General features: G+C 37.3%; 2 protein-coding genes across 2 annotated transcripts in view; one reads left to right on the top strand and one right to left on the bottom strand.

Moving 5' to 3' along the window:
* The first annotated feature begins 2,167 nt into the window (after positions 1 to 2,167).
* Positions 2,168 to 23,858, top strand: LOC106133122 (ER membrane protein complex subunit 1). Its single transcript, XM_013332742.2, has 16 exons — positions 2,168 to 2,347; positions 2,431 to 2,546; positions 3,114 to 3,245; positions 3,879 to 4,077; positions 4,235 to 4,562; positions 5,307 to 5,493; positions 6,992 to 7,108; positions 8,555 to 8,727; positions 9,350 to 9,496; positions 11,590 to 11,757; positions 12,452 to 12,556; positions 15,079 to 15,280; positions 16,702 to 16,854; positions 17,699 to 17,875; positions 18,992 to 19,225; positions 20,012 to 23,858. Exons 1-16 carry the CDS (start codon positions 2,172 to 2,174, stop codon positions 20,170 to 20,172), a joined length of 2,775 nt encoding a protein of 924 aa, XP_013188196.2. The 5' UTR covers positions 2,168 to 2,171; the 3' UTR covers positions 20,173 to 23,858.
* LOC106133117 (TELO2-interacting protein 1 homolog) overlaps positions 23,838 to 26,938 on the bottom strand; it is an 18,236-nt gene continuing 15,135 nt past the window's right edge. The window contains exons 17-18 of the mRNA XM_060946180.1: positions 24,917 to 25,145; positions 23,838 to 24,117 (exon numbers count right to left, since the gene is read on the bottom strand). Coding sequence (XP_060802163.1) covers positions 23,914 to 24,117; positions 24,917 to 25,145 — 433 coding nt within the window. The 3' untranslated portion in view covers positions 23,838 to 23,913. The remainder of the gene's footprint in view (positions 24,118 to 24,916; positions 25,146 to 26,938) is intronic.

The raw sequence follows: 26,938 nt of genomic DNA on the forward strand, positions 1-26,938 counted from the left end.
CGAATTTATATTAAACATATACCTATATATATATATAAAATTAGGTACAAATTAATATTATAAATTCGCAGATAAAAATAAATTCCTTTGATGCAGTTTCAGCCAACAATTTATAGATAAATTCATAGATAATAAGTATTCTTCAAAAATAACTACCTAGGCAAAGCTGGGCTTGATCGCTAGTCCAATACAAATATAATTTTCCAAATAGCACATTTAAACACAACTCAAACAAACGATACCTACTTACCAATATTTATATTACCTACTTACCTCTTTGTACTTATTTATGCATCTATGCAAATGCAGTCAACGCTTTATTTCATACGCGTTACCATAAATAATCGCTCAAGATCCTATAAATTACAAATAATATTCTTAAGGAACTTGAAGCTACAAATTTCAAATTATTACAAGTTGTTCTATATTCAATACGAAACTTATAGTAGGTATAGTAAGTAGTCAGTCTCGAAGATATGCATCGAGATGCATTTTTTACTTACGATAGACATAACACATTGTCATACCTATTTACTTATACCAGGCAGATTTTTCAATAATATAGTAAAAAGTAGGTATGTATCTATTTTGGACAGATTTTCACATTGTCAAAAGTGTGTATCAATTTTTAGAACTTTCCCCCGTGTGGGCACCCTAAAACTGCATGTAATCGCGAGCTTTTGCACCTGGACCGCTCCCGGAGAAAGCTTGCCTAGCCAGCCCACTTCTATGCCCCTGCAGCTTTGTATGAATTTTTCATTCGCTTTTTATCTAAAGCTGAAAACAATGACATTACAGAAGTAAAGCTGCATTGTTGGGACTTGGGATTGAAACGAAGCTCGATATCAAACTTGTATCTATGGGGAAAGAGCAATTAGGTAGGTAACAAATCTTTTTTTTGGTGCATTCTTCATTCTTCCCGTTCTATTATTTGTTTAAATTACGATAAAAATGCAAAACGATCAAATTGCATCATATCAATAGTTCTTACTTATAGTTTAATAAATTTTCTTTCTCTTCCTCCTGAGTTCTGGTGTTACTTCCGCTTACTGCTTAATTGTAGCTTGCTCTCTTGTCACTCAGTAGTTGTCAAGAAAGTTAGAATCATTTCATCACGTTTAAATAAGTAGGAACTAAATTGCGAGGGGTCACTTTAATATCGAGTACTTACCTACCACTACCAACCTATGTACTTATTAATTTTTTCATTGGCGCGGTTCGCTGGTTTTTTTCAGTAAGGGCGTTGAACCAAGCGTGGAACCCTTTCAGTAAAGGGTGGGCGTAAATATAAAGGCGAAGTCTAGCGATCATATTACTAATCATGGCTTACATAGCATAATCGCAAGATTGACGAACACCGAGAGACGAGCGTATTTAAAATATTAGGTAGGTAGATAGGTAATTACATAGGGTGCATTGTTTAGAGAGACGAAAGTATGAATATGTCTGGATGTAAACGACATGCAAATATTTATTGTTATTAATTTTTTTAAACTTTACACGTCATTTTATAAATCAGTCTTTATATTTCACCCACAAATGATCTTATTAATTTTGCGTAGAAAGGAATTAAAAACAAGTGTTGCCACATGTGTGGAGGTAAATTCTATTAGTAGGCTTTTCAAAATATTGAAGGACAGGCTCATTTTTAATTTTTTACTCCCAAGTTGATCGCATACAATATATAATAGATAACCAAGTGAAAAATTAGAAATAAAACCAGCATCTTTATTCACGAAAGTTCATGTCTTCCCTTTTTTTATTACTTCGTTCAAGTCGCAAGAATAAGACTTAATAGAGAGAGAGGAAATAAGACTTAATAGATACTATGTGCATAACAGTCTTACAACCGTTAAGATTTTCTTTTAATGAACAGGCAACAATCAGGTTACCTTTTTATTAATGTTAATTTTATCGCATTGATTGTTTGAGAATAATTTATTGGTCGTTTTGGTACATATTTAGAAAAAAATTATAGAATTGGTTTCATAGCTTAGTAGCATAATAGATAGACGGACAGACAAACATACCTAAATAACTATATCCATACAAATTACGTTCAAGAGTCTATGTCATAAAGGGGTTTTACCAGAAACAGATCGACAGACAGACTGTCGCTTAAAAAATAATTTTATGGTTAATTCTTTTTTAGTGAAAACAGAGCAGCTAATATGGCAACATATCAATTTTCAGTCAAATCAGCTATGGGGATGCTGTCAATTCGTTTTAGACCCAATTTCTTGGGTTTATTGAAATTTTTGAACAGTATTAACTGGTTTATTGTGTTCTTTAGTATATTAAATTTGTCTGAATGTATTTACGAGGACCAGATCGGAAAATTTGATTGGTAACTTATGATTATAGGTTATGCTATGTATGTCATCGGTCGGTACAAGATAATTGAATTTTTAATGAAATTATAATTTTCAGGCGTCAAAGCTACGTTGGAAAGATAAAATTCTCCCAATTTGACACAGTTTCCACAGCTAAAAAAATAATTGTAGCCACTGAGGAGAATGTTCTTGCGGCATTAAATTTGAAGACAGGTAATTGATTTTTATCACATTCATTAGACACTGAAAACATTTTTAATTCACGTTGTACCTCATATCTAATAATTTCATCATCTTCAGTAATAGAAAAATACTGGTCATTTGCCTCATTGTTTGTTTTGTATCTGTTATGTAGTTGTATGTATAAAAACGTCACAACTTGAATTTTCGTCTAAAATTTTAGTAATTTTTTAATGAAATTTTATTTACTTATTTGTCGTTTCATTCGCCTTAGTCTGCAACTCCAAATTTTTTAACTTGTCAAGTCTGTAGTAAAATTATAGAGTACTTGATTTGGTCTGGAGCTCTGCTTGTATTAAATTAAAACTTCTTTAGCAATTATCCAAAAAAGCAGCCTTTGTCCTTTTCCTAGAGATATTCAATATTTCTACCAAGTTTAATCAAAATCTGTTCAGTGGATTATTGTGAAGAGGTAAAAAACAAAATTACTTTAGCATCTATATCATTAAGTCATCTCAACTTTGGGATTATTTATTTATTCCCTATATTTTGTTTGTCATATCCATAGTCCAATTCTCATCTTTATATTTAATCTTTCAGGGCAGATAGTATGGCGCCATGTCTTCGAATCAACATCCTCAGGCAAGATCCAACTGCTGCATGTTGCAGACAATGTGGTGACCGTAACCGGTTCAAACCCGTACCTTGTGAGGGGATGGGATTCTGGCACAGGTTGGTTATGCTATATTTTCTTTTTTGCCCTTTTAAATGCAAGGGATTTTTGTTTAAATGTAGAATAAAGTCATAATATCATAATATTTAATAAAAAAAGACTATTGAGTTCTTCAAATTAAAGCTGATATTAGACCTTGTCACTGTTGTGGGTCTTAATATACTTTATTGCACAAATAAAATGTATGAAAGGTAGACTTGATTCCATTCCATATGACATTCTCTATGTATCTACTTACTGACCAAACTAATGAATTAGTGGATGGTGCAAATAACATCAAAAGCCACAAGTAAATAATGTATAAGGAAATCTGACATTGGATGAAGCAATTTTTTAATATTTAATTGCACACTAATTAATATATCCAATTTTTTTATTTTTAACCTTAGATTCAAGCTTAATTCACTCATTAATTAATCCAAGAGGCAATGGTAAAGGTTACATGGGCTAGTAACCAGTCATTATTTGAATCTTAATTCCATATTTAAGCCAAACAGCTGAACATGGCCTATCAGTCTTTTCAACACTATTGGCTCTGTCTACTCCGCAAGGGTTATAGACGTGACTATATGCATGTAGAAATCTCAACCAATTTATTGTAAATGCAATAATTTTTGATGATGTCATTTTAGGCGTCCTCCTCTGGGAATGGTCTTTGACCCTCCAGAATGACAAACAAGCTGGTCTATCTGAATGGTTTGTACACCAAGGGCTGCTGGTGCATATGTTGCCAGCATTCGGGGCACACATCGAGGTGTCCATGTATAACCTCTTGACCGGGCAGAACAGAGGAGCTACTTCCAAGTTGCCAGCTCCGTGGACTAACGATGGGTGAGTATTCTTCTGGTCTAAGTGGATTTATTTATTTTATGTGATAGGTAAAGAACTTTTCACTATTTATATTTCAATTAAGCGTCCCATTTAAGCATATAATATTTGGATGCCTCTATGTATCACTGAAATTATCAACATATCTCATTGTTTTCAGATGCATCCTCTGCGCACCATACTACACCTGCATCAGTGGAGCCGAAGGCAGTAAAAACCTAATATCAGTTGACATAACCTCAAATGCCGTTCAAATCATAAGCAAACCGGTCTCCCACTTCACCACTCAAACAAGTCCACTAATGCGACCGTTATCGCTAAACACTATAATTCCAGGAGTTATTCTGGATGGGAAAGTGGTGGTTTTGTTAAAGGACAATAATTTTGAAGTGTCGAAAGTGCAGTTGATGGACAGATCGGCTTCGGCTTTGGTTACGGATACGCCAACGGGACCTATACTATTTCAGACTTGGACGGACGAAGCTATGGTTAGTAAAGATTAATAATATTACTACAGAAAACACCTTTACACTAGTAGACATACATCCTACTAATATTATAAATGCGAAGGTTTGTGAGTATGTCATTATCGATGTTTGTTACTCTTTCACGCAAAAATTACTGAACCGATTATGTTGAAATTTGGTATGGTAGCTGAAGACCCAAAAAACATATAGGCTACTTTTTATCCTGGAGTTTCCGCGGGATTGATTCCACGCGGACGAAGTCGCGGGCGGCCTCTAGTTGGTAAAATACAACACACTTCACAGAAATATATAACTAGTTGTAAAATAATTTAAGTTCTGTTTAGTTTAAAGATGGACTATTCAAAGTGCAAAACGATGTGCTGACTGACTGAAGGCAAGATATAAAAGTTTTTATTACATTAACTGAGATAAGTTAGTAAGTAAGTCATCGCACTATCTGTACATCCATCTCAGTTTGGTTCAAAGGTTCGACTGGCAGAGAATGCCTAGTGGCATTAAGTCCACCTGTTGTACATTTTACATGCAAAAAGCTAAATAAATAAACAAATTAGCAAGTTGAACACTTTCACACATATATCTTGCGATTCTTATAACACGAAGATTATACAGACTAACAAAATTCAAAATTTTTATTCATTATTATAGGATACTTCGTATCGCTTAATAATTGTTAAAACGTACGGTTTAACAACATTGGTTGACGTCAAACAAATAACTTAAAACTAAGTTTATTGACAATTTCAGCAATTCCACCTGGTCGCTCACAGCGTGGCGTCGGGCAAGCAAATAGAGGAGGTGAGGGCTTCGGAGCAGAGCGTAGACATGTGGGCGCCGCAGCTGGCGGGCGCGCGCTGCGGGCCCGGCGCTCCGCCCGCGTGCCGCGCGCTCGTCACCACGCGCGACCTCGCCGCGCGCCTGATGCAGCACGACGGTAAGGGGCGGGGCTTCCACCTTAGAATAGAATAGAATAGATTATAATAGAGAATAGAATAGAGAATAAAATAGAATAGAGAATAGAATAGTGAATAGAATAGCGAATAGAATAGAGAATAGAATAGAGAATAGAATAGTGAATAGAATAGAGAATAGAATAGAGAATAGAATAGAGAATAGAATAGAGAATAGAATAGAGAATAGAATAGAGAATAGAATAGAGAATAGAATAGAGAAGAGAATAGAATAGAGAATAGAATAGAGAATAGAATAGAATAGAGAATAGAATAGAATAGAATACATTTATTTTCAAAATTGGATACAAAATATCACTATTTGACGTCACATAACTTAAATCTAATTATAACTACTACCGCTTCCAAAGCGCATGTGTAGAAGAAGCGGCGGAGCAAACTACACTGCAGCATTTTCATCGGACGTCAATTTACAAATATAGATCTCTTAAATCTAGTACGTGGACGAATGCACATTGTCTACATTAATAAAACATGAATGACTTAACACAAAGAGCACCGATGATGGACCTATACTTACTATAAAGTATGGGGCTTCTACCTTCTTTATAGTATAGGACCATTGTTACGAACTCCTTAGAGTGTTCCGAACTCCTTTGTAAAGGATTTACATTTTGTATTTTAAAATAAGAAAAATAATAAAAATAAATGACAGTCTGTTTTTAAGCGTGCATCATCTTTCTTTAGCAGCGTAAATATTTTATTATTTTCAGCAAATTTCCTATAACCATCATCGGAGCTCTTGGTTCTCAATTTGGCCCATATGGTCTGTATGTCCGCGATTATCCCGCGTTTTCCGAGATTTTGATGCGGTTTTAAGGGAAATTGTTTGTTTGTTACACTTATGATAAAAAATCGATAAAAAAAAGACTTAAAAAATAATATTAATAATTGGAGGCGGTTCTCTTTTAACAAAAGTTATTCTAGGTATCGTTATATTAGCTGATGGTGTGAAATAGGCTTCACTTAGCTCTTCACGCACAGACTCAGACAAGACTACTTCCTCTGTTCCTCCGGACATAACATAACCTTCTGAAAGATCTTCTCTTTGATGGTGGTCCAACCCAAAATATCGCTCCCGCAACAAATTAACTATTTTTATTTAATTTTATTTTTTTGGTCTACCATTGTTAGCTACATTGAAACATGATATACAATCTAATACATATGTTAATTTAATTGCTAAATGTGCAAACCATTTAAGATAAACGCCACATACTCAAATTCTTACTTGAAAACATTAACTATAGAGAATTGGTACCAAAAAAAAAGTTATTCAAAATATTTTTTTACTCTACGATAAAGGATTGTGTGTGCATATGAAGCTAAAAGCAGAATCTTGTTCTTACGAAATAGGTCTTACATCCAAAAAAAAAAACACAATTGTTTTACTAAATAATTGACCACTGCGAGTGAAGCCTGACTACATGTTGAATAGAATCTTTGCAATTTGTTCATCAGGTCGCGTGTTATGGAGTCGCGAGGAAGCATTAGCGTCAGTGGTGGCCGTGGAGTTCGTTGACCTCCCCGTGTCGGATCTAGACGCGGCCATAGAGTCTGAATTCGATCAGAAGGAGGGTGAGTCTTTTTGCAATATTTTCTGTAGTTTGTTCCACAGCTTCTTCTATATAAGCGGAATCGGTAGTCATTTTAAAACTGAGTAAAGTTTGACGTTAATTTGTTGAAAATAAAAGAAACAATACTGAACCAGGTTAATTCTGCTCGTGAGACATGTATTTTTTATGTAAATTTGTAAATTGGTATATAAATATATAATGTGTTGTTGAATACCTGTTAAGATTTCTTATTTGTTATTTTACTAATTATCAGCTTGCAATTCCCAACTAATATTAAAAATGCGAAAATTTATTTGCTTGTTTTCTCTTCACGCGTAATGTACTGAACCAATTTTGAAGGTTGCGGCTGCGGGTAAAACCTAGTATTTCATAAAACGTACCGGAATATTTGTACCTATAAAAAAATGGTAGGTTAAATTAAATTAAATAATAATATAAATCTTATCATTATGTTAATAATATTATTATAAACAATCAATTAGTAAATAGTAAAATTGTTTTAGATTTATTAAAATCCAATAAGGTATCTTTTTTTTTCTAGCTGCCAAGATGTATAGTAAGTATTGAAATAAATGTATCATTCAATGTTAGTGAATGACATTAGAAGTCTCGTGTTTGCTAACTCTCCTGTATAAAAAAATCATGTGTTTCTTGCGCCATGTATGACTTTCTTTCGTCTTTAGCTGTTTTTACAATTCAAATTATCTTTTTTGTCCATGAAAAGAAAATAACATTAAACCACATTAATTTTTCAGCAATTTATATTATACGACAAAATGTTTTAGGAAATAACTAAGTCTACACTGAACTGTGATTTTATTCATTATTTATATTATATGTTTGTGTTATCAACAGATTTTAGGTCATACCCAATTTCAATATGCATGCGTCGTTATATAGACTTCTCATAAGCCTTTTACTCGTAAACTTTCGCCTTCTATTTTCGGAAACTTGTCTTGAATATTACCTATATGAATGTTCAATAACTTATGATGATAAAGAATAGAATTCAACTATGTTCAGAACAGTGGGAATCATGACACTTTACTGCGCAAATTTGACTTTGAAAATTGCTAACTATTGCTCCAATTATCGGGCTTAACACCAAGTTATAAATGGCAGCTCCTTTTGTGCCTGTTCTATTCTTTTCTATTTTCGAGTAAGCTTTGCATATATTTTGAAGCATAGTGCTTCGTTTCGCCGACTGTTTTTTTTTTTCTTTAAGCATTTTGTAAAAGCATTGTGTCAAGTCTTTAGAAACCTTTTTTTGCTCCGAAGCACTGTGTTATGAACATATGAGAAAAATTGTGCTGATTGTATGTTTATTCATAATAATATATTACGGATCTATCTTTTCACATAAATCTATCCAGCATTCGATCGGAATTTGAATCTTCCTAAAACTTGCATAAGTAATTATGTAACTTTTTGTATAATATTTTCCTAGGTTCCATCTGGGCTGCGTTCTCGCGCCGTCTACAAACTCAATTCCAACAACTGCAGACATTGCTGACCTCTTTCGACGGGAAATCACAAGCTAGCAACGACGGCCCGACTCCGCTCGTCAGGGATTACTTCAATTTGCACAAGATTCTAGTTTTGGTCACAAAAGTTGGCAAGGTGAAATTCGTATTATAATGACTCACATATAAAGGGTAACAAAGAAACAATAATTATTGTAAATTTTTTATGTGAATTGTTTTCAATACAAAATATTTTTACTCATACAGTCATATTATCACTATTAACAGTAAAAACCCATAGAATGATAAATAAGTCTTGGCGTGTCGATAGCATTCCAATTATTTTTTGAATTTTTTCACTTTAATATTCTGCCATTTCTACAGCTATCTATTTAAACAATGATGATTGTCTATCGACAACGCCATGTAGTAAATTTCTTTGAACTTGGAGTGGACATGCAACGTGGTATGTTTGATTGCGTTATAGTTCAACCGATTTACATTAGATGGCGCTATCGTATGAGTTTACCGATCGATATGTACTGTATGTTATAATACGCATTTCGAATTCCGATGTTAAAGAACATGTTAAAGAAAATATTTTATTTTAGTTTTTTCAGCAATTCTTTATAATTTTTTTTAAATTAATTAAAAAAATTTTTTGAGTCTCAAACGTAACGTGCCTAATGCTAATAACATACTGTACCAGTCGATCTTTAGTCATTAGCAAACAGATACAAATAATCTTCAACGATAGTAACACGAACCTTCCTCCCCAGATATTCGGCATGGACAACCTGTCGGGCGAGATCCTGTGGGCGCGCTACGAGCCGGCGCTGCGCACGGACGCGCTGGCGCTGCTGCCGCGCCGCTCCGCGCGCCACGCGCCGCTCGACGCCTGCCTCACGCTCGTGGGGCAGCATGCGGTGAGTCGCTCTACTGTACTCTGTAACAGCGCGCCACGCGCCGCTCGACGCCTGCCTCTCGCTCGTGGGGCAGCATGCGGTGAGTCGCTCTACTGTACTCTGTAACAGCGCGCCACGCGCCGCTCGACGCCTGCCTCTCGCTCGTGGGGCAGCATGCGGTGAGTCGCTCTACTGTACTCTGTAACAGCGCGCCACGCGCCGCTCGACGCCTGCCTCACGCTCGTGGGGCAGCATGCGGTGAGTCGCTCTACTGTACTCTGTAACAGCGCGCCACGCGCCGCTCGACGCCTGCCTCTCGCTCGTGGGGCAGCATGCGGTGAGTCGCTCTACTGTACTCTGTAACAGCGCGCCACGCGCCGCTCGACGCCTGCCTCTCGCTCGTGGGGCAGCATGCGGTGAGTCGCTCTACTGTACTCTGTAACAGCGCGCCACGCGCCGCTCGACGCCTGCCTCTCGCTCGTGGGGCAGCATGCGGTGAGTCGCTCTACTGTACTCTGTAACAGCGCGCCACGCGCCGCTCGACGCCTGCCTCTCGCTCGTGGGGCAGCATGCGGTGAGTCGCTCTACTGTACTCTGTAACAGCGCGCCACGCGCCGCTCGACGCCTGCCTCTCGCTCGTGGGGCAGCATGCGGTGAGTCGCTCTACTGTACTCTGTAACAGCGCGCCACGCGCCGCTCGACGCCTGCCTCTCGCTCGTGGGGCAGCATGCGGTGAGTCGCTCTACTGTACTCTGTAACAGCGCGCCACGCGCCGCTCGACGCCTGCCTCTCGCTCGTGGGGCAGCATGCGGTGAGTCGCTCTACTGTACTCTGTAACAGCGCGCCACGCGCCGCTCGACGCCTGCCTCTCGCTCGTGGGGCAGCATGCGGTGAGTCGCTCTACTGTACTCTGTAACAGCGCGCCACGCGCCGCTCGACGCCTGCCTCTCGCTCGTGGGGCAGCATGCGGTGAGTCGCTCTACTGTACTCTGTAACAGCGCGCCACGCGCCGCTCGACGCCTGCCTCACGCTCGTGGGGCAGCATGCGGTGAGTCGCTCTACTGTACTCTGTAACAGCGCGCCACGCGCCGCTCGACGCCTGCCTCACGCTCGTGGGGCAGCATGCGGTGAGTCGCTCTACTGTACTCTGTAACAGCGCGCCACGCGCCGCTCGACGCCTGCCTCACGCTCGTGGGGCAGCATGCGGTGAGTCGCTCTACTGTACTCTGTAACAGCGCGCCACGCGCCGCTCGACGCCTGCCTCACGCTCGTGGGGCAGCATGCGGTGAGTCGCTCTACTGTACTCTGTAACAGCGCGCCACGCGCCGCTCGACGCCTGCCTCACGCTCGTGGGGCAGCATGCGGTGAGTCGCTCTACTGTACTCTGTAACAGCGCGCTACGAGCCGCTCGACGCCTGCCTCACGCTCGTGGGGCAGCATGCGGTGAGTCGCTCTACTGTACTCTGTAACAGCGCGCCACGCGCCGCTCGACGCCTGCCTCTCGCTCGTGGGGCAGCATGCGGTGAGTCGCTCTACTGTACTCTGTAACAGCGCGCCACGCGCCGCTCGACGCCTGCCTCACGCTCGTGGGGCAGCATGCGGTGAGTCGCTCTACTGTACTCTGTAACAGCGCGCCACGCGCCGCTCGACGCCTGCCTCACGCTCGTGGGGCAGCATGCGGTGAGTCGCTCTACTGTACTCTGTAACAGCGCGCTACGAGCCGCTCGACGCCTGCCTCACGCTCGTGGGGCAGCATGCGGTGAGTCGCTCTACTGTACTCTGTAACAGCGTCAATGCATGTTGTAAAAGGCGACTAAGGGATAGGCTTGTAAACTTGAGATTCTTCTTTGAGCCGATGAGCTAGCAACCTGTCACTAATTAAATATCTAAATAGGTACTTGGCTTAATTTTAGAATTTAGATTCATATAGTGACATATTACTAGCCCATCATCTAAAAGAAGAATCCCAAATTTACAAGCCTATCCTTCAGACGCCTTTTACAGAAAAGAGATAGAGTGCTCCTATCCTATTTTCAAGTGGTGCCGGTATTCACAAGGTGCAAACAATTACGATAAAAACGCATATAAAAAAAATATTTTTTTTGTTTGTCCAGACAACAGGCAAAGGTCTCATCATCAGTCTGAACCCGATCCGAGGCACCCTGGTCGGCGAGAGGGTGCTGAAGTTGGACACTCAGCTGCTGCAAGTGGCTCTATTGCCCAACGCCGACGAAGAGAAGCTACATGCTCTCGTGTTGTTGGATAAGGACGAGAATGTGCAGGTAATGTCTTATTGTATGTATGTTTGTATGTATGTGTGTGTGGCGTTTAGGTGAAACGTCGCTGGTAAGTGAGATGAGAGATAAATGTAAAGATTTATAGAATAAATATATTTTTTTTTTTATTTATTTAAAACTTATTGAGCCTCAAAGGTATGGGTAATGGGTGGAATTAATGCTAATAGCATTCTCTACCGGTTTTAGAGGATAGCAAACAGATAAATAAAACGGTGACAATGAATAAAAATAAACTTTTTCCCATGTATTTCGTAAAAGGCGACTAAGGGATTGGCTTATAAACTTACGATTCTTTTCTAGGCGATGTGATAGCAACCTATTTGATTCTCAATTCTATCATTAAGTCAAACTAGTGAAAGTGGCCTAGCAGTCTTTTCAAGACTGTTGGCTCTGTCTACCGCGCAAGGGATATAGACATGACCATATTATGTATGTATTTATGTACTAGCTGTCCCGGCAAACGTTGTTTTGCCATATAAATATTGTTTTAAGTAATTTCTAGTTAAGGGTGGGCAACCCTATCACTAAGGGGTATGAAAAATAGATGTTGGCCGATTCTCAGACCTACTGAATATGCATGCAAAATTTGGTTAAAATCGGTAAAGCCGTTTCGGAGGAGTACGGAGACAAACACTGTGACACGAGAATTTTATATATAAGAAGATATTTTCATTTACAGATACTACCCGGCTCAGCGGCGCCACTGGTGGAGAATATGTATATGTACGTGGCAGACAAGAACACAGCACGAGTGCAGGGTTACGCACTGAGATACGACGGGACGGTGAGTGCTTACCATAAGACATTATGAGTGTTACGAACTCCCTTCTAAAAAACAAACATAGGTATTGTAATTTAAAATAAGAAAAAAATAGGACAGAATAAATACAATCTATACTAATATTATAAAGCTGAAGAGTTTGTTATGTTTGTTTGTTTGTTTAAACGCGCTAATCTCAGAAACTACTGAACCGATTTGAATAATTCTTTCACTGTTAGATAGTCTATTTATCGAGGAAGGCTATAGGCTACATTTTATCCCGGATTTCCTACGGGAAACGTCAACAATGCAGCTGAAAGTTCAATGAGTCGGCCATCTGCGAGCTTTCCACGCGAACGCTGCGCAAACCAACACAGATATAGTAAAACAATGTACTAAAGATGTGAAGTACTCATTTTTTTCCACAAAAAAGTCCGCGAGAGCATATATCTATCTCTTAAGGTTTACTTACAATAACCACTTTTATGTTCATTTTTTAAGATTTTTTCTTCATTATAAACATAAGTTATTTTGAAACCAATTTTCTTTAATTCAGTATTAATCCTTATCCAAATAAATATGTTTATTACTTTCGGCTTTTCATGTAGACTAAAATTGCCATTTACAGTATATAAATCAGACGAATAGGTTTTGAGATATAGTCGTTATAAGCAATTTGCAGCGAAACATTTAATACGGCGAACCAGAGCGTTCCTTTCTAATACGCGTGACCGCGTGACCCTATAATAGGGTACCGGACAACTTTTCAGATTGTGTTTAAAAATAATCTTTATTTATTTATATATCCATAAAAAATATTATTTTAAATAAATAAATCATTTGGAGTATTAAAAAACGTCAAAAACGTAATTTATTTAAAATTGCCGCGAAAACAGCACTTTACGTCAATTCAGATCGCGTGACGTCATATGTTTGGAAAACAAGCCTTATTACAAGTGATCAGTGCTTGGATAATTTAAGTATTTTCTCGCAGATCTAGAAACATGCAAAACCCATAATAATGTAACCTTTAAAATCATAAAAAAAAACATATGTGAAAATAACTTTGTAAGCAATGAAACTAGTTTTAGGTTATGTTTTCGTTTGTTATTTTTTCAATCATTTCTGTTGTTAAGATAAACAAAAAGAGGTTGAAATACTTACACAAATGTTTTCACATTGCGAAATTCAGCAAAATAAAAGTCGGTATTAGTGGCAAAGAAACTGCCGACCATGAAAATATCAATCTTTTGAGAGATTTCTATTGTCGGCTTTATTAACCTTGTTCCATGATAAAAGCTTGATATAGGCGGCTTCAAGCACTTGCGACAACTTCTGTTATGAGTAAAGTCCTTCAATTCTTAACTAATTACAATTAAATATTTTTAGAAAAATGCTAATAAATCGTAGAATAACTCGAAATAACATACAAAGCAGTGTTGTTTACTTATCACTTCTGAGGTATGACGTCACCCACTGTGATTGGTGTTTGGGTTCTTACGCTGCACAGATAAAAAATATTGGATTTTTGCAACTTTATTTATTGATTTAAAATTATAAATCATTGTTATTTCTTAAAAATCTTTACTAAGTGATGTTCTTGTATAAAAAACTTTATTTTAAAACACAACTTAGATTTTTTTTCGATTACTGTCCGGTACCCTATTGACAAAGCCGAGGAGGATGTTTGCAAAAATAAATATGATGCTCAAAATAACTATTCCACGCGGACGAAGTCGCGGGCACAGCTAGTAATATATATTATGATGACAGTTTGGACGGTGCATCATCTTTTTTTTCCAGCACATATATTTTATTAATTTCAGCATATTTCCTATAATGAGACTATTATTATTTATATCCTCTGATTAATATCTTTTTAAATATATGTTTTTTTTTTGACTCTTAAGTTTATTACTTATGTTGATAATATTTTGAGCTTCGATAATGACACTGAAGGGCAATTTACGAAAATCCCTGTTCAGTTTCAGAGAAAGATTTGTAATATTGTATATTGTAGCGAATAAAATTAAGAAAATACTGAATCGATTTTGATAAAATTTGCAACTTTTTTTCTGGAAATTTCCACGGGAGTGCAGTCCTAATAATAATGTTGCACGGAGAACACGTAGCGAGGTTACCCCATTTCTCACATTTTACCTTAGTTTATAATCATTCCCATTTTATTAACCGGTCTTTTTGGTTTAATTTACTATCGCCATACTGTTTTTGAGCTAAAAGTATATTTTCAAGGTATATAGACGTGCCTATATATGTATTTATGATAATGATGCCAACACCAATCTCCTAATGGTGCAATAAAGATAAAGAGTTTTACCTACATAAGTCAAAAGTATCCGAAACTGCCGAGCTTGCATGAAGAGAGTTATGAATGTGGATGAAGCGAAGGAAGTATGCAGAGATCGTGGCAAATAGAAAGAGGTAGTCGCTGCCTACCCCTCCAGGAAAGAGGCGTGATTTTATGTATGTATGTAGTTTTACCTATAATATTTATATTTAAAGTTTTGTACTGATCGCCTCCCCAGGCGGTAGTAGCGACGCGCACGTGGTCGCTGCACCTGGGCGGCGGAGCGGGCGCGCACCGCGTGGTGGCCGCGCTGGCCAAGCCGCGCGCCGAGCGCGTGCACTCGCCCGGCCGCGTGCTGGGCGACCGCAGCGTGCTCTACAAGTACGTCAACCCCAACCTGGTGCTGTTCATCACCGAGGGGCCGGACGCTTTGCACAAAGGTATAGTGGCGCTGTTAAGTGGACCTTTTTGATGTGACCAACGTCTTATGATTCGATTGGGCCTTTTCAGGACCTTTTTGACGTGACAACAACGGCTTATATATACAGGAGGTTTAATCCTACCCAGCTCGAGCACCAGTTTTCTCTCTATTAGTTTTACAACATAAATCTGTACTTACCTACCTATATTCACCTATGTGGAGATATTTTGTGGAAAATATATACATATATATATATTTTATAATTCGATTGAACCGGCTGCATGCAAGAAAAAATGTGACTCATGCGGCGTTGACTCGCTCTGATGCGTTCCATGTAAGGCTTGAAGTGCAAGCGAGAGCGCGGATAGAGCGACAAAAAGGCACAATCGACAGCGTATACCTCCTTCTCTATATACATACAAATCTGTTAAACGAATGAAATTAAAATTTTCTTTTTAAAAATGCTACCATTCCATCAGTATTTTCTAAAGACGTTGTCACGTTCAACTATCGTCAGTAAACCGACTTTACAGACAACCGATTTTTTATTTGGAATTTTCTGCCGGACGGTAAGCAAGTTGGGGACAGAAGAGGTGCAAAAATATTCGCAAGTATCACGAAAGATTCGGCGCTTATTCCCCACTTGAAACATCACCTCTATGCCACCGATAAACCACGCGATCGAAGTGATCTGTATAACTATATCTATCCCAATCTAGTTTCGTTTGGCACGAGTTTGTTATATTTCTGCTAGAGCGTCGGTAGTCGAAGAGCCCGTTTAAAATGCGTGTATCGCAAAAAGTCACAGGTTGGAATCCATCCCCGCCCTACATGGGCCAATGACTATTTTCGAAGCTATGTATATTAGTTTGAATACTAACCGATGCTCTTACGGTGAGGGAAAACATCATGAGGAAACCTGCGTATTCAGGTAACTGGATGTGTAACCATGATCGATCTAATACGGGTCAGGTTCCCTTGCAAAGGTTGCGGAGGTCAGACGGGAGTCGCTTCCTGTAAAAACCTGCTTCACCCAATCTAGGATCCATGGTCAAAGGCATTCCCAAAGGCATTGGTAAGGATGCGACCGGGACTGAAGCCAGGAGGAAGAACAATCTATACTAATATTATAAAGCTGAAGAGTTTGTTTGAACGCGCTAATCTCAGAAACTACTGGTTCGAATTGAAAAAGGTTTTAGGCTATATAACATCACACTCCAACTATAAGGAGCAAAGAAATAATGGAAGTATGTGAAAAAAACGAGAAAAATTTATTCATCCTTTGTAACTTTGTTTCTTGTGTTTATCAGTCTCGATGTTTTCTGTGTACATAAATTAGTAAATAGATAAATCCTTGAGATCTTCAATGATGCCCAAAACAACAATTCCACGCGGACGAAGTCGCGGGCACAGCTAGTTTACAACATTTGTGGTGCGCAGACGTGGTGGTGGCGACGTGCGTGGACGCGGTGTCGGGCGCGGTGCTGTGTGCGCAGGCGCAGCGCCGCGCGCGCGCCTCGCCGCTGGCCGTGCACAGCGACAACTTCATGGCCTACCTCTACTACAGCGACAAGCACCGCCGCGCAGAGATCGGTAAACGGGTTATAGACAACACAGACAGACATACATACATACATAACATCACGTACATAGACACCACACACATACATACATAACATCACGTACATAGACACCACAGACATACATACATAAAATCACGCCTCTTTCCCGAAGGGGTAGGCAGAGACTGCCTGTTTTCACTTTCCACGATCTCTGCATACTTCCTACTACTACCACAGACATAGACAAGACATACATACGTTTAATCACGTCAATTCAGTAGTCTTGAAAAGACTGATAGACCACGTTCAGCTGTTTGGCTTAATGATCGAATTGTGATTCAAATAGGGACAGGTTGCTAGCTCATCGCCTAAAAGAAGAATTACAAGTTTAATAGCCTATCCTTTAGTCGCCTTTTACGACATCCATATGGAGTGGTCTTATCCTTTTATTATTAGTCCCGGGCACCACACGGCAGAAACACAAGGCATACAATTTCAACAATTTTGTTAAGTTAACACAAGCACCAAAGGTTCACATACGTGATTCGCCGTTCACACGGTGAACTTCAACGCAAACAGATCGATAAGATAGACTTTCCGCAATATCATACATACACATATAATCACGTCTTTATACCTTGCGGGTTAGACAAAGCTAACAGTCTTGAAAAGACTGTGATAGACTTGAAGATAGACCACGTTCAGCTGTTTGTCTTAATGTTAGAATTGAAATAGAAATGTCACTATTTAGTTACCGGTTACTAGCCCATCGCCTAAAAAAGAATCCTAAGTTTATAAGCCCTTAATCACCTTTTAAGACATTTTTTTTATTGTAAACTAAAAAAACAAAAATTAATTATAATATTTCATTCCAGCGACAATGGAGCTGTACGAAGGAAAGCAACGCTGGCTACCAGCGGGTGCGGCGTTCAGCTCGCTGTCCTCAGAGCTGACTCCCAGCGTGGAGCGCCAGGCCTTCATACTGCCAGGCCTGGCCGTGGCCGCGGCGACCACTACCACAGAGAGGTCTATCACGGACAAACACGTGCTGTGTGAGTTGTATATTTGTATATACATATATATATAGACCTTTAAAAAACTTACTATTGTTAAATAAACTAATTTATAAATAAACAACTATTAATAATACATACATACATACATATAATCACGTCTATATCCCTTGCGGGGTAGACAGAGTCTTGTGAAGACTGATAGGCCACGTTCAGCTATTTGGCTTTAAGATAGGATTGACTATTAATAATAATAACAATAAATAACTATTAATAAATACAATTTACAAAATAATAAATAAACATTTATTTTGTAAATTGTACATTTATTAATATAATTGTATAATTATTATGTAAATGTATAATTATTATGTTAATGTATATTTATAATGTAAATGTATATTTATTATGTAAGTTCTTTAAAGGTCGCCGTTGAAGCAACATGCCATTTGTGACAGGTTTTGACTCTCTATCCACCATACCCTTGCGGGGTAGTCAGAGCCAACAGTCTTGAAAGGACTGATAGGCCACGTACAGCTTAATGAGAGTATTGAGTTTGAAATTGTGACATGATGCTATCCCATCGCCTACAAGAAGAATCCCAAGTTAATAAGCCTATCAATTATCTTGCGATTTTTTAGATTTATCGACGATTCCCCTCATTGAAAGTACATGTGTTTAATAAATTAAACAAATTTACATAACTTAGGCAGAAGTGTTTGGTACATACCCATGGTGGGTTAAAAATTATAAACACCTTAAGTTGTCTATGGCAATAAAAAAAGTTAAATCTTTTGCTCTTAATACTAACATACATAATGATATATTGACATTTTAATATTATTTTTTTTCCTGTTTGACAATATTTTATTAATATTGATTACATTTATAGCATTATACTTATTATATATACATTCAGTTATAATCCGGGTGATTGTGAAATTTAAATATTTATTGGAATAAATTTACAACAGCATTGAATTAATTCATTAAATTTTAAAACATACATAATATCACGCCTCTTCCCCAGAGTGATTGGCAGGGACCTCCCACATCATTCCAATTGCCGCGATCCCTGCATACTTCTTCCGCTTCATTCACATCCATCAGTCTTTTCATGCAAACTCGGGCACTCAACAATATCTCTTCTTACAGTGGCGATGTCGACCGGCGCCATAGTGGAAATGCCATGGGCGTTTCTGAGACCGCAACGACCAATCACACCTACACCCGAACACCACGAAGAGGGATTGATACCGTATGCGCCGGAGTTGCCGCTGCCGGCCGACGCCATCATTAACTATAATATCACTCTGCACAGAATTAATGCGATATATACGGCGCCTTCCGGGTTGGAGTCTACAAGTTTGGTGCTCGCTACCGGGTTGGGTGAGTTTAATCGTAGAATATAAATATAAAATAAATAAATAAATATACATATATACGGGACAAATATCACAGATTGAGTTAGCCTCGAAGTAAGTTCGAGACTTGTGTTACGAGATACTAACTCAACGATACTATATTTTTATAATAAATACTTATATAGATAAACATCCAAGACCCAGGCCAATCAGAAAAAGTTCTTTTCTCATCATGGCCTGGCCGGGATTCGAACCCAGGACCTCTGGTGTCATAGACAAGCATACTACCGCTGCGCCACAGAGGCCGTCAATCAAGAATCATTTGGTTATGAAAATAGAATGATCATAAATCTGACATGTAATAAATAAAATTATACAATTGCACAACTTTTGGGCGGAACCTGAAACATGTATAGGTACGTAACTTTTGTCTGGAGTTTTTCTATCATGGCAATTCCTAAAAGAACTAACCTATATGTCCTGTATCTCGTTTTAGTAACATCATATATCCCTATATATCCCTTGTGGGATAGACATAGCCAACAGTCTTGAAAAGACTGATCGGCCACATTCAGCTATTTGGCTTAATGATAGAATTGAGATCCAAATAGAGACAGGTTGCTAGCCCATCGTCTAAAAAAAGAATCCCATGTATGTAGTTTGGCTTAATGATAGAATTGGAATTCAAATAGTGACAGGTAGCTAGCCCATCGCCTAAAAAAAGAAGTACCAAGTTCAAAATCCCTATCCCTCAGTCTCTATATGCGACATAAAAAAAAAAAACAACTAAAATATAATAATTTCTCCGCAGACCTATTCTACACGCGAGTCGCACCATCGAAAACGTTCGACCTGCTAAAGGATGATTTCGACTATTACCTCATCACCATTGTCTTAGCTGGGCTCATAGTGGCTTCGTACAGCACCAAATACTTTGCATCCAGGAAGATGCTCAGGCAGGCCTGGAAGTGATCGCTGCCTGCGTTGGCCAGGGTGGTGGTGTTGATAGCGTGGTGATTTTTTAAGGAATAAAAAAATAATAAACAGTGGGATAATTTAAATACCTAATAAAGTTTTTGATGTCGGAGGCTAGATAAATGGAAATAATATGGTGTCGGTTTTTCGACTTTCGCTGTGTTTATTTGGTAAAGTTAAAAATAAGCCTAACGTTTTGCCTTTTCAATTTCAATGTTCTGTTAACAAGCTTTTATTAAAATAAAAATGTTTTGTTTAAAGAGTTTTGGAATTATGTAAAAGATGAGTTTATTTTATAATGCGAATACAAAAAAAAATTCAACATTCTTAATCTATTGTTGTCTCTGTCACTAGTTATATCTTTAGACGGAGATGAAAAAAGACGTGTTAACTAAAATAGTGTGTAAATTAATTCCACTGCCGTCAACTCGCAGTCGAAACGCCTCTAGTTATTTAGGCTTTAGAGGAATTGTGATCGTGCGTAGTCAAGGTGAATGTGTACTTGGCCCCGTCTCGTTGGTTCAGATAAGTACTACTTATGTAAAAGTTGACACAAAAATTTTACTGATCGCAGTATGTACTGTGAAAGATATTGCTAAATAATCGTTATGGGGTGATAAGTAATATGATCAACAGAAACAAATAATGTATCTATGTTTGTACTCGTATCACGCGAACACTATTGCTCAGATTTCAATGAGGTTTCCTCAGATGTGTTTGGCTTGTTCTGACTTAAAAACTTGGATTACAAAAATCTGTACAAGGAGGCAATACAAGGGGTCAGCCTTTTTTTAAGAATACCAGTGTTTTAATACATAATACTAGTAATCTTAATAACTATTAGTCACACAGATTTCTTTTACTACAACAGCAACAATAAAATAATTCGAATGCGACGCAGTACGGCCAAATCTGCGTTCACCTTTTGTTATAAGCGTAACTGCATTATGTAAAACAGGCGGGTAAAATCCGTTTAATAAATAAGAATATGGATTTAGTCATGGCGCAGTTTATAAAAAAATATTTTATGAATAAGTGTGTGAAGAGGAAATGGGAAAGATTGTCATGTATGCAACTTTAATGACGTGATGACGTGATGATGACGTGACGGCCTCTGTGGCTCAGCGGTAGTACGCTTGTCTGCGACACCGGAGGTCCCGGGTTCGAATCCCGGTCAGGGCATGATGAGAAAAGAACTTTTTCTAATTGGCCTGGGTCTTGGATGTTTATCTATATAAGTATTTATTATAAAATATAGTATCGTTGAGTTAGTATCTCGTAACACAAGTTTCGAACTTACTTCGAGGCTAACTCAATCAGTGTAATTTGTCCCATATATATTTATTTATTTATTTATTTATTTATTTAATGTAATAGATTACATAGCAGAAGTAATATCCCTTGTTGCACATACAAATTAAATATACTATAATTTACTGGAGAATTAAGACCATTTTGACAGCCGAACAGAACGACACGTCAGAAATAAGAGCGCTTTCGCTCGTTTAGATTTAAAAATGACATTGTGCGTATTTAACAGTCAAAATATCTGTTTAATTTCAATTTCTTTTTTATTCAAATACAAAATGTACAAAGAATGCATTTGCTTTAAACAATCTGACAGTAATTTAATTAATTTGATTCAAGCAGTTTAAAATATATTGTGATCATAAGCTATGGTCACAGTATATTTATTTAAACTAATTTGAATTTTAACGCATATTTTGTTGTTATGCATTTGGAATAATAATCGTACATTATGAATCTGCCGCCGTAAAATGAACACATTAATGCATAAGTTATAACAGACTTATCTCCTAAACTCCCAGTATACCTAACAAGTAGGTATCGGATTGTACAAGGAACTTTTGCACGATACACCCAATGTAATTAATATCTTGCAATTTTAGGTTGTTTATAGTTAACATAAAAATTAGCTAGTTCAATTTATATTATTTATTAAGAATGTTTGTAAATTATTTCAATTATATATTTACGGAACCATTCCAAAAAGTGTCGCTATATTATGACATACATTAAGTCACGTAAATTAATGGCCTGGATTATTTACGAGGGTAAAATTTATATTTTGAATTTCAAAAATCTGTACTAAAATATAGATTCATATCACTTCAGGCATCTTTCGTCTTAAATTAAATAATTAAAGTAAAATTTAAAATACAAATTAGTTATTAAAGTATTCACTTTGATGTACGGCTTCACCAAAAGGGATGTTCATCGTTATCTAAGAATTTACCGTTAATTAGTAAACAAGTTATTGCATTTTTACCTAATAACGTTTTGAAGTGTTCTTTTTATTTCTATTGCGAAAAACTAGAAGAGACATTTCAATCTTACTTTCACTTTGGAAGTAAAGAATAATTTTAGTAGGTATTTCACTAGAAATACAGTTTGGTCATCTGACTTGATATAAAATAAATGACGATTGTTTTGTTTTAATATTAAGGTTTCAAAGTGGATGGTTTACTGTCTAAGGAATGTTTAATAATTTTAAGTAAACTTATTATTTAATGTAAAATGAATATTTTTTTTTGTAAGCTGTCATGAAACTTTTTTTGTTTTTATTATGTATAAAATATGGGAAAGAACAAATTATATAGTTGCACTTGTATCTTGTGAGAAATAGAACCTCATATGTATATTGAATGAAAATATTTACCTATTTTTTGGTTAAATTTCTTATCTTCCTAGAATAATTTGTTAGAACAATAGCTTCTTATGTTGTTACATTTTAATGCACTAAAGACGTTAATAACTTTTCATAATTAAAGTGTAGATGAGGGCCACAAAGAAAATATTAGCTCATAATTATCTTCAATACTAAGGCGGTAAACTTTTTGAACTGAGCAAAGCAAATATGATACCTACTTTTTGCACCCACTGTACAGTATCGAGACTAACATACTCTAGATTTAGATACCTCGCTTAGTTAATAGATAGAGGGAGAGTGACGTGTATTCAATATTCAATACTAACTGTAAGAGGTATCGCCGTTTGGGGTGCGTTAATCAAATATATATTAAGCAATGTAATTATTTTAAGGTTTATATTATAGTAACTTGGGGTGGCCAAAATGTAGCAGGTCTAATATTTAGTTCCTAAATTGTATCGTTGCGAATCGGAGGTCACCCAGAATAGTTTTTAGCGGCATGAGTAAATATTCGCGTATTTTTTTTGAATTCGTTATAATATATTATTTACTCATGTTGGAAATCCCCCAACTCATAAAGTTACCAAAATCATTGAAGAATTTAAATAAGTAATGGTCTAAAATTATTTTATGGTTTCATATGGTGGAATGTATTTAGAGTCGCATCTGGTTTGGGCTTATTAGATTTACAATCACGGCATTATTATTTTTATGTATCCCTTAAACGGTCGAGTGCAAAATTTTAGTTTGATAAAAGTATTAAGTCATTCATAGTAAATGCACGCATTTTTTTTGTTTTTCATTTGACTGGCCATATTTGTTCGTGAGTGTACGATGCACTTGTATCGATAATATGCGTTGTCTCTGCCTACCCTCGTGGGGAACAGTCGCGATTTTATAGTATTAAAATGACTTTTCAAACATGTGAACTGTTGCAATAGTTAACTGTAAAGAATGGGTACTTGTTTCCGTGAAAACTGTGTTTTGTAAAATAAAAGATAAAATACTGCCATTAATTTGTTTTATTTACATGCTGATATTATATAAAAATTAATTTCATTCCTGATTCATAAATTGAAGATAAGTTGTATGTTTGCGTTGTAATCTTCACAATTGGATTCATAGGGCGTTCCGATGATCTTTTCTAGTGCCATATGTGGAATTTTAGGGGGTTCTAAGACCCTTGTGTTTTCGCACAATGTCCGTAGGTGGTGCCACGCGGCGGCGTAGTCGTAACCAAGCATCGCTTGGTAGAAATCAACAGCTAGTTGCTGTAAAAAAAAGAAAGCGTGAAATGTAATCCCAGTTTATATTATAGTATTTTTCTTCATCGCAAATTCCTCAGTGTACCGTAGCCGAACTATCGATAGTATACTATCGACCTCGGACATCAACTACAATATCGATAGGCCATTCATAGCTCAGGTACAATAGTACCAAAAACTATAATACTATCGACAGTTATTGCAATAGTCAGCAGCCATATCGATAGTGCTTGCGGTATGCAGTTTCAATATTATCGATAGTAGTGTCGGGTGCCAATAGTATTGATTTTTAATAGTCCTATCGATACTATTATATACATACATATAATCACGTCTATATCCCTTGCGGGGTAAACAGAGCCAACAGTCTTGAAAATACTGATGGGCCACGATCAGTTTTATGGCTTACTGATAGAATCGAGATTCAAATAGTGACAGATTGTTAAACCAAAGCAAAAAATAAAGAATCCCATGTTTATTAGCATATTCCTTAGTCGCCTTTTACGACATACATGAGAAAGACAAGTGGTCTTTCTCATTTTTTTATTAGTGCCATTTTCCATGCAAATTGAAAAACTAAAAAAAGGGAAAGGCTAGTAAAATTGGGACTAAGCGATGGGCTAGCAACCTGTCACTATTTAAATCTAAGTTCCATCACAGCTGAACGTGGCCTTTAAGCCTTTTTGTTACTGTAGGCTCTGTCTCTGTTAAGGACTAAGACTTAATCATGTTCATGTTTTTCTGTCGTTTACCGGGCACCGCTCGGTCAACCAGTTACTATAAAAATTAATAAATATAAACATACTTGCAACTGACTCGGCTGCTTATTGCTCAAGTACATATAAACACTCTCCATGGCTTCGTCCAGTCTTTTTCCGTCTAGCTTCAAATCAATCGCTAGTTTAGGTAACACGGTGAGAATGTCCATTTGTAAATAGTAAGCGTGGGTGTTTCTGTAGGCGGCGCCTACGTCTTTGAGGAGACTGTTGACGGCTGATTTTTTGAGGTAAAAGTACATGTGAGGCAGAACGTCCCTGTAAGTTTAAATTATTCGTTTTAAACACGGTGAGCGTTATTATTATGATATCAAAATTACTGTAATTTAAATGTATGATCTTGCGTATTGGATTTTGATTAGACAATCAAATTTTCTAAGTCCGAAAGAGACCCTTTAGAAGAAATAAATCACTACATAGTAAAGTCGCTTCCCGCGTCTGTTCCTTTGTATGTTTGTATGACTTTAAAACTACACAACGGATTATAATGTAATTATTTTTTAATAGAATAAGAGTGATACAAGAGGAAGGTTTATATGTTCCCCGTGCGAGGCCGGGGCGCGTCGCTAGTGAATAACAAGATTTATTGCGATCTGATGTTCATACGGCGAGGGAAAATCTGCAAATTTGGTCTGTTTGCGTCACTGTGATCAAATATGGGTTTTCCTTGCAAAGCTTGCAAAGCCCCATTGTGTAAAAACCTGACTTACCCAATCTGGAATCGTCATAGGCGCCAACCTTGGAGTCATCCATATTAAGATGCGAACGCAACGCCAAGGAAATTGTGCTCCAAATGGGCAATAGTTGCCCTGTAGATAGGCCACGAACTTTTCTTTGCACTCCTGCATCGTGACAGACAGACGAGACAAACGGAGTCCAACGAAGATGGATGCCAAGATGAAGTGCTAACACGACTTATGCGGAGGTTTATATCTCTGATATAAACCTTCCTCAGAAAACCCTCATTCAAACATTTCAAAGGGGAACTAAATCCGCCTTAAACTTTCCGAGATTATCGCTTTACATACAGAGAGAGAAAATAAATGGACTTTACTGTATAATATCTAGTGAAAATAAATATTTTAAATTTGTAAACAACGGTAGACCAACGAAATATTTAAGCTAATCCTAATCCGAACTAATGTAATTAGTAAGTTGCAGATGTCGCTAAATTCACACGGACGAAGCTGTGGTTCAACGCACTGGTTATCAACATTTACTACACTAACTTTAACGCTGGTTATCAACATTTACTACACTAACTTTAACGCTGGTTATCAACATTTACTACACTAACTTTAACGCTGGTTATCAACATTTACTACACTAACTTTAACGCTGGTTATCAACATTCACTACACTAACTTTAACGCTGGTTATCAACATTTACTACACTAACTTTTCCGCTGGTTATCAACATTTACTACACTAACTTTAACGCTGGTTATCAACATTCACTACACTAACTTTAACGCTGGTTATTAACATTCACTACACTAACTTTAACGCTGGTTATCAACATTCACTACACTAACTTTAACGCTGGTTATCAACATTTACTACACTCACTTTAACGCTGGTTATTAACATTTACTACACTAACTTTAACGCTGGTTATTAACATTTACTACACTAACTTTAACGCTGGTTATCAACATTTACTACACTAACTTTAACGCTGGTTATCAACATTCACTACACTAACTTTAACGCTGGTTATCAACATTTACTACACTCACTTTAACGCTGGTTATCAACATTTACTACACTAACTTTAACGCTGGTTATCAACATTCACTACACTAACTTTAACGCTGGTTATCAACATTTACTACACTCACTTTAACGCTGGTTATTAACATTTACTACACTAACTTTAACGCTGGTTATCAACATTTACTACACTAACTTTAACGCTGGTTATCAACATTCACTACACTAACTTTAACGCTGGTTATCAACATTTACTACACTAACTTTAACGCTGGTTATCAACATTCACTACACTAACTTTAACGCTGGTTATCAACATTTACTACACTAACTTTAAC

Source organism: Amyelois transitella, chromosome 10 (assembly GCF_032362555.1).
Source record: "Amyelois transitella isolate CPQ chromosome 10, ilAmyTran1.1, whole genome shotgun sequence".
In the NCBI taxonomy this organism is placed as follows: Eukaryota; Metazoa; Arthropoda; class Insecta; order Lepidoptera; family Pyralidae; genus Amyelois; species Amyelois transitella.

Coding starts and splice junctions, on each gene's coding strand:
- LOC106133122 (XM_013332742.2), top strand. CDS start 2,172: ATGGCAACATATCAATTTTCAGTCAAATCAGCTATGGGGATGCTGTCA. Junction 11,758..12,451: donor ATAAGGACGAGAATGTGCAG/GTAATGTCTTAT, acceptor TTTCATTTACAG/ATACTACCCGGCTCAGCGGC. Junction 17,876..18,991: donor CACGGACAAACACGTGCTGT/GTGAGTTGTATA, acceptor CTCTTCTTACAG/TGGCGATGTCGACCGGCGCC.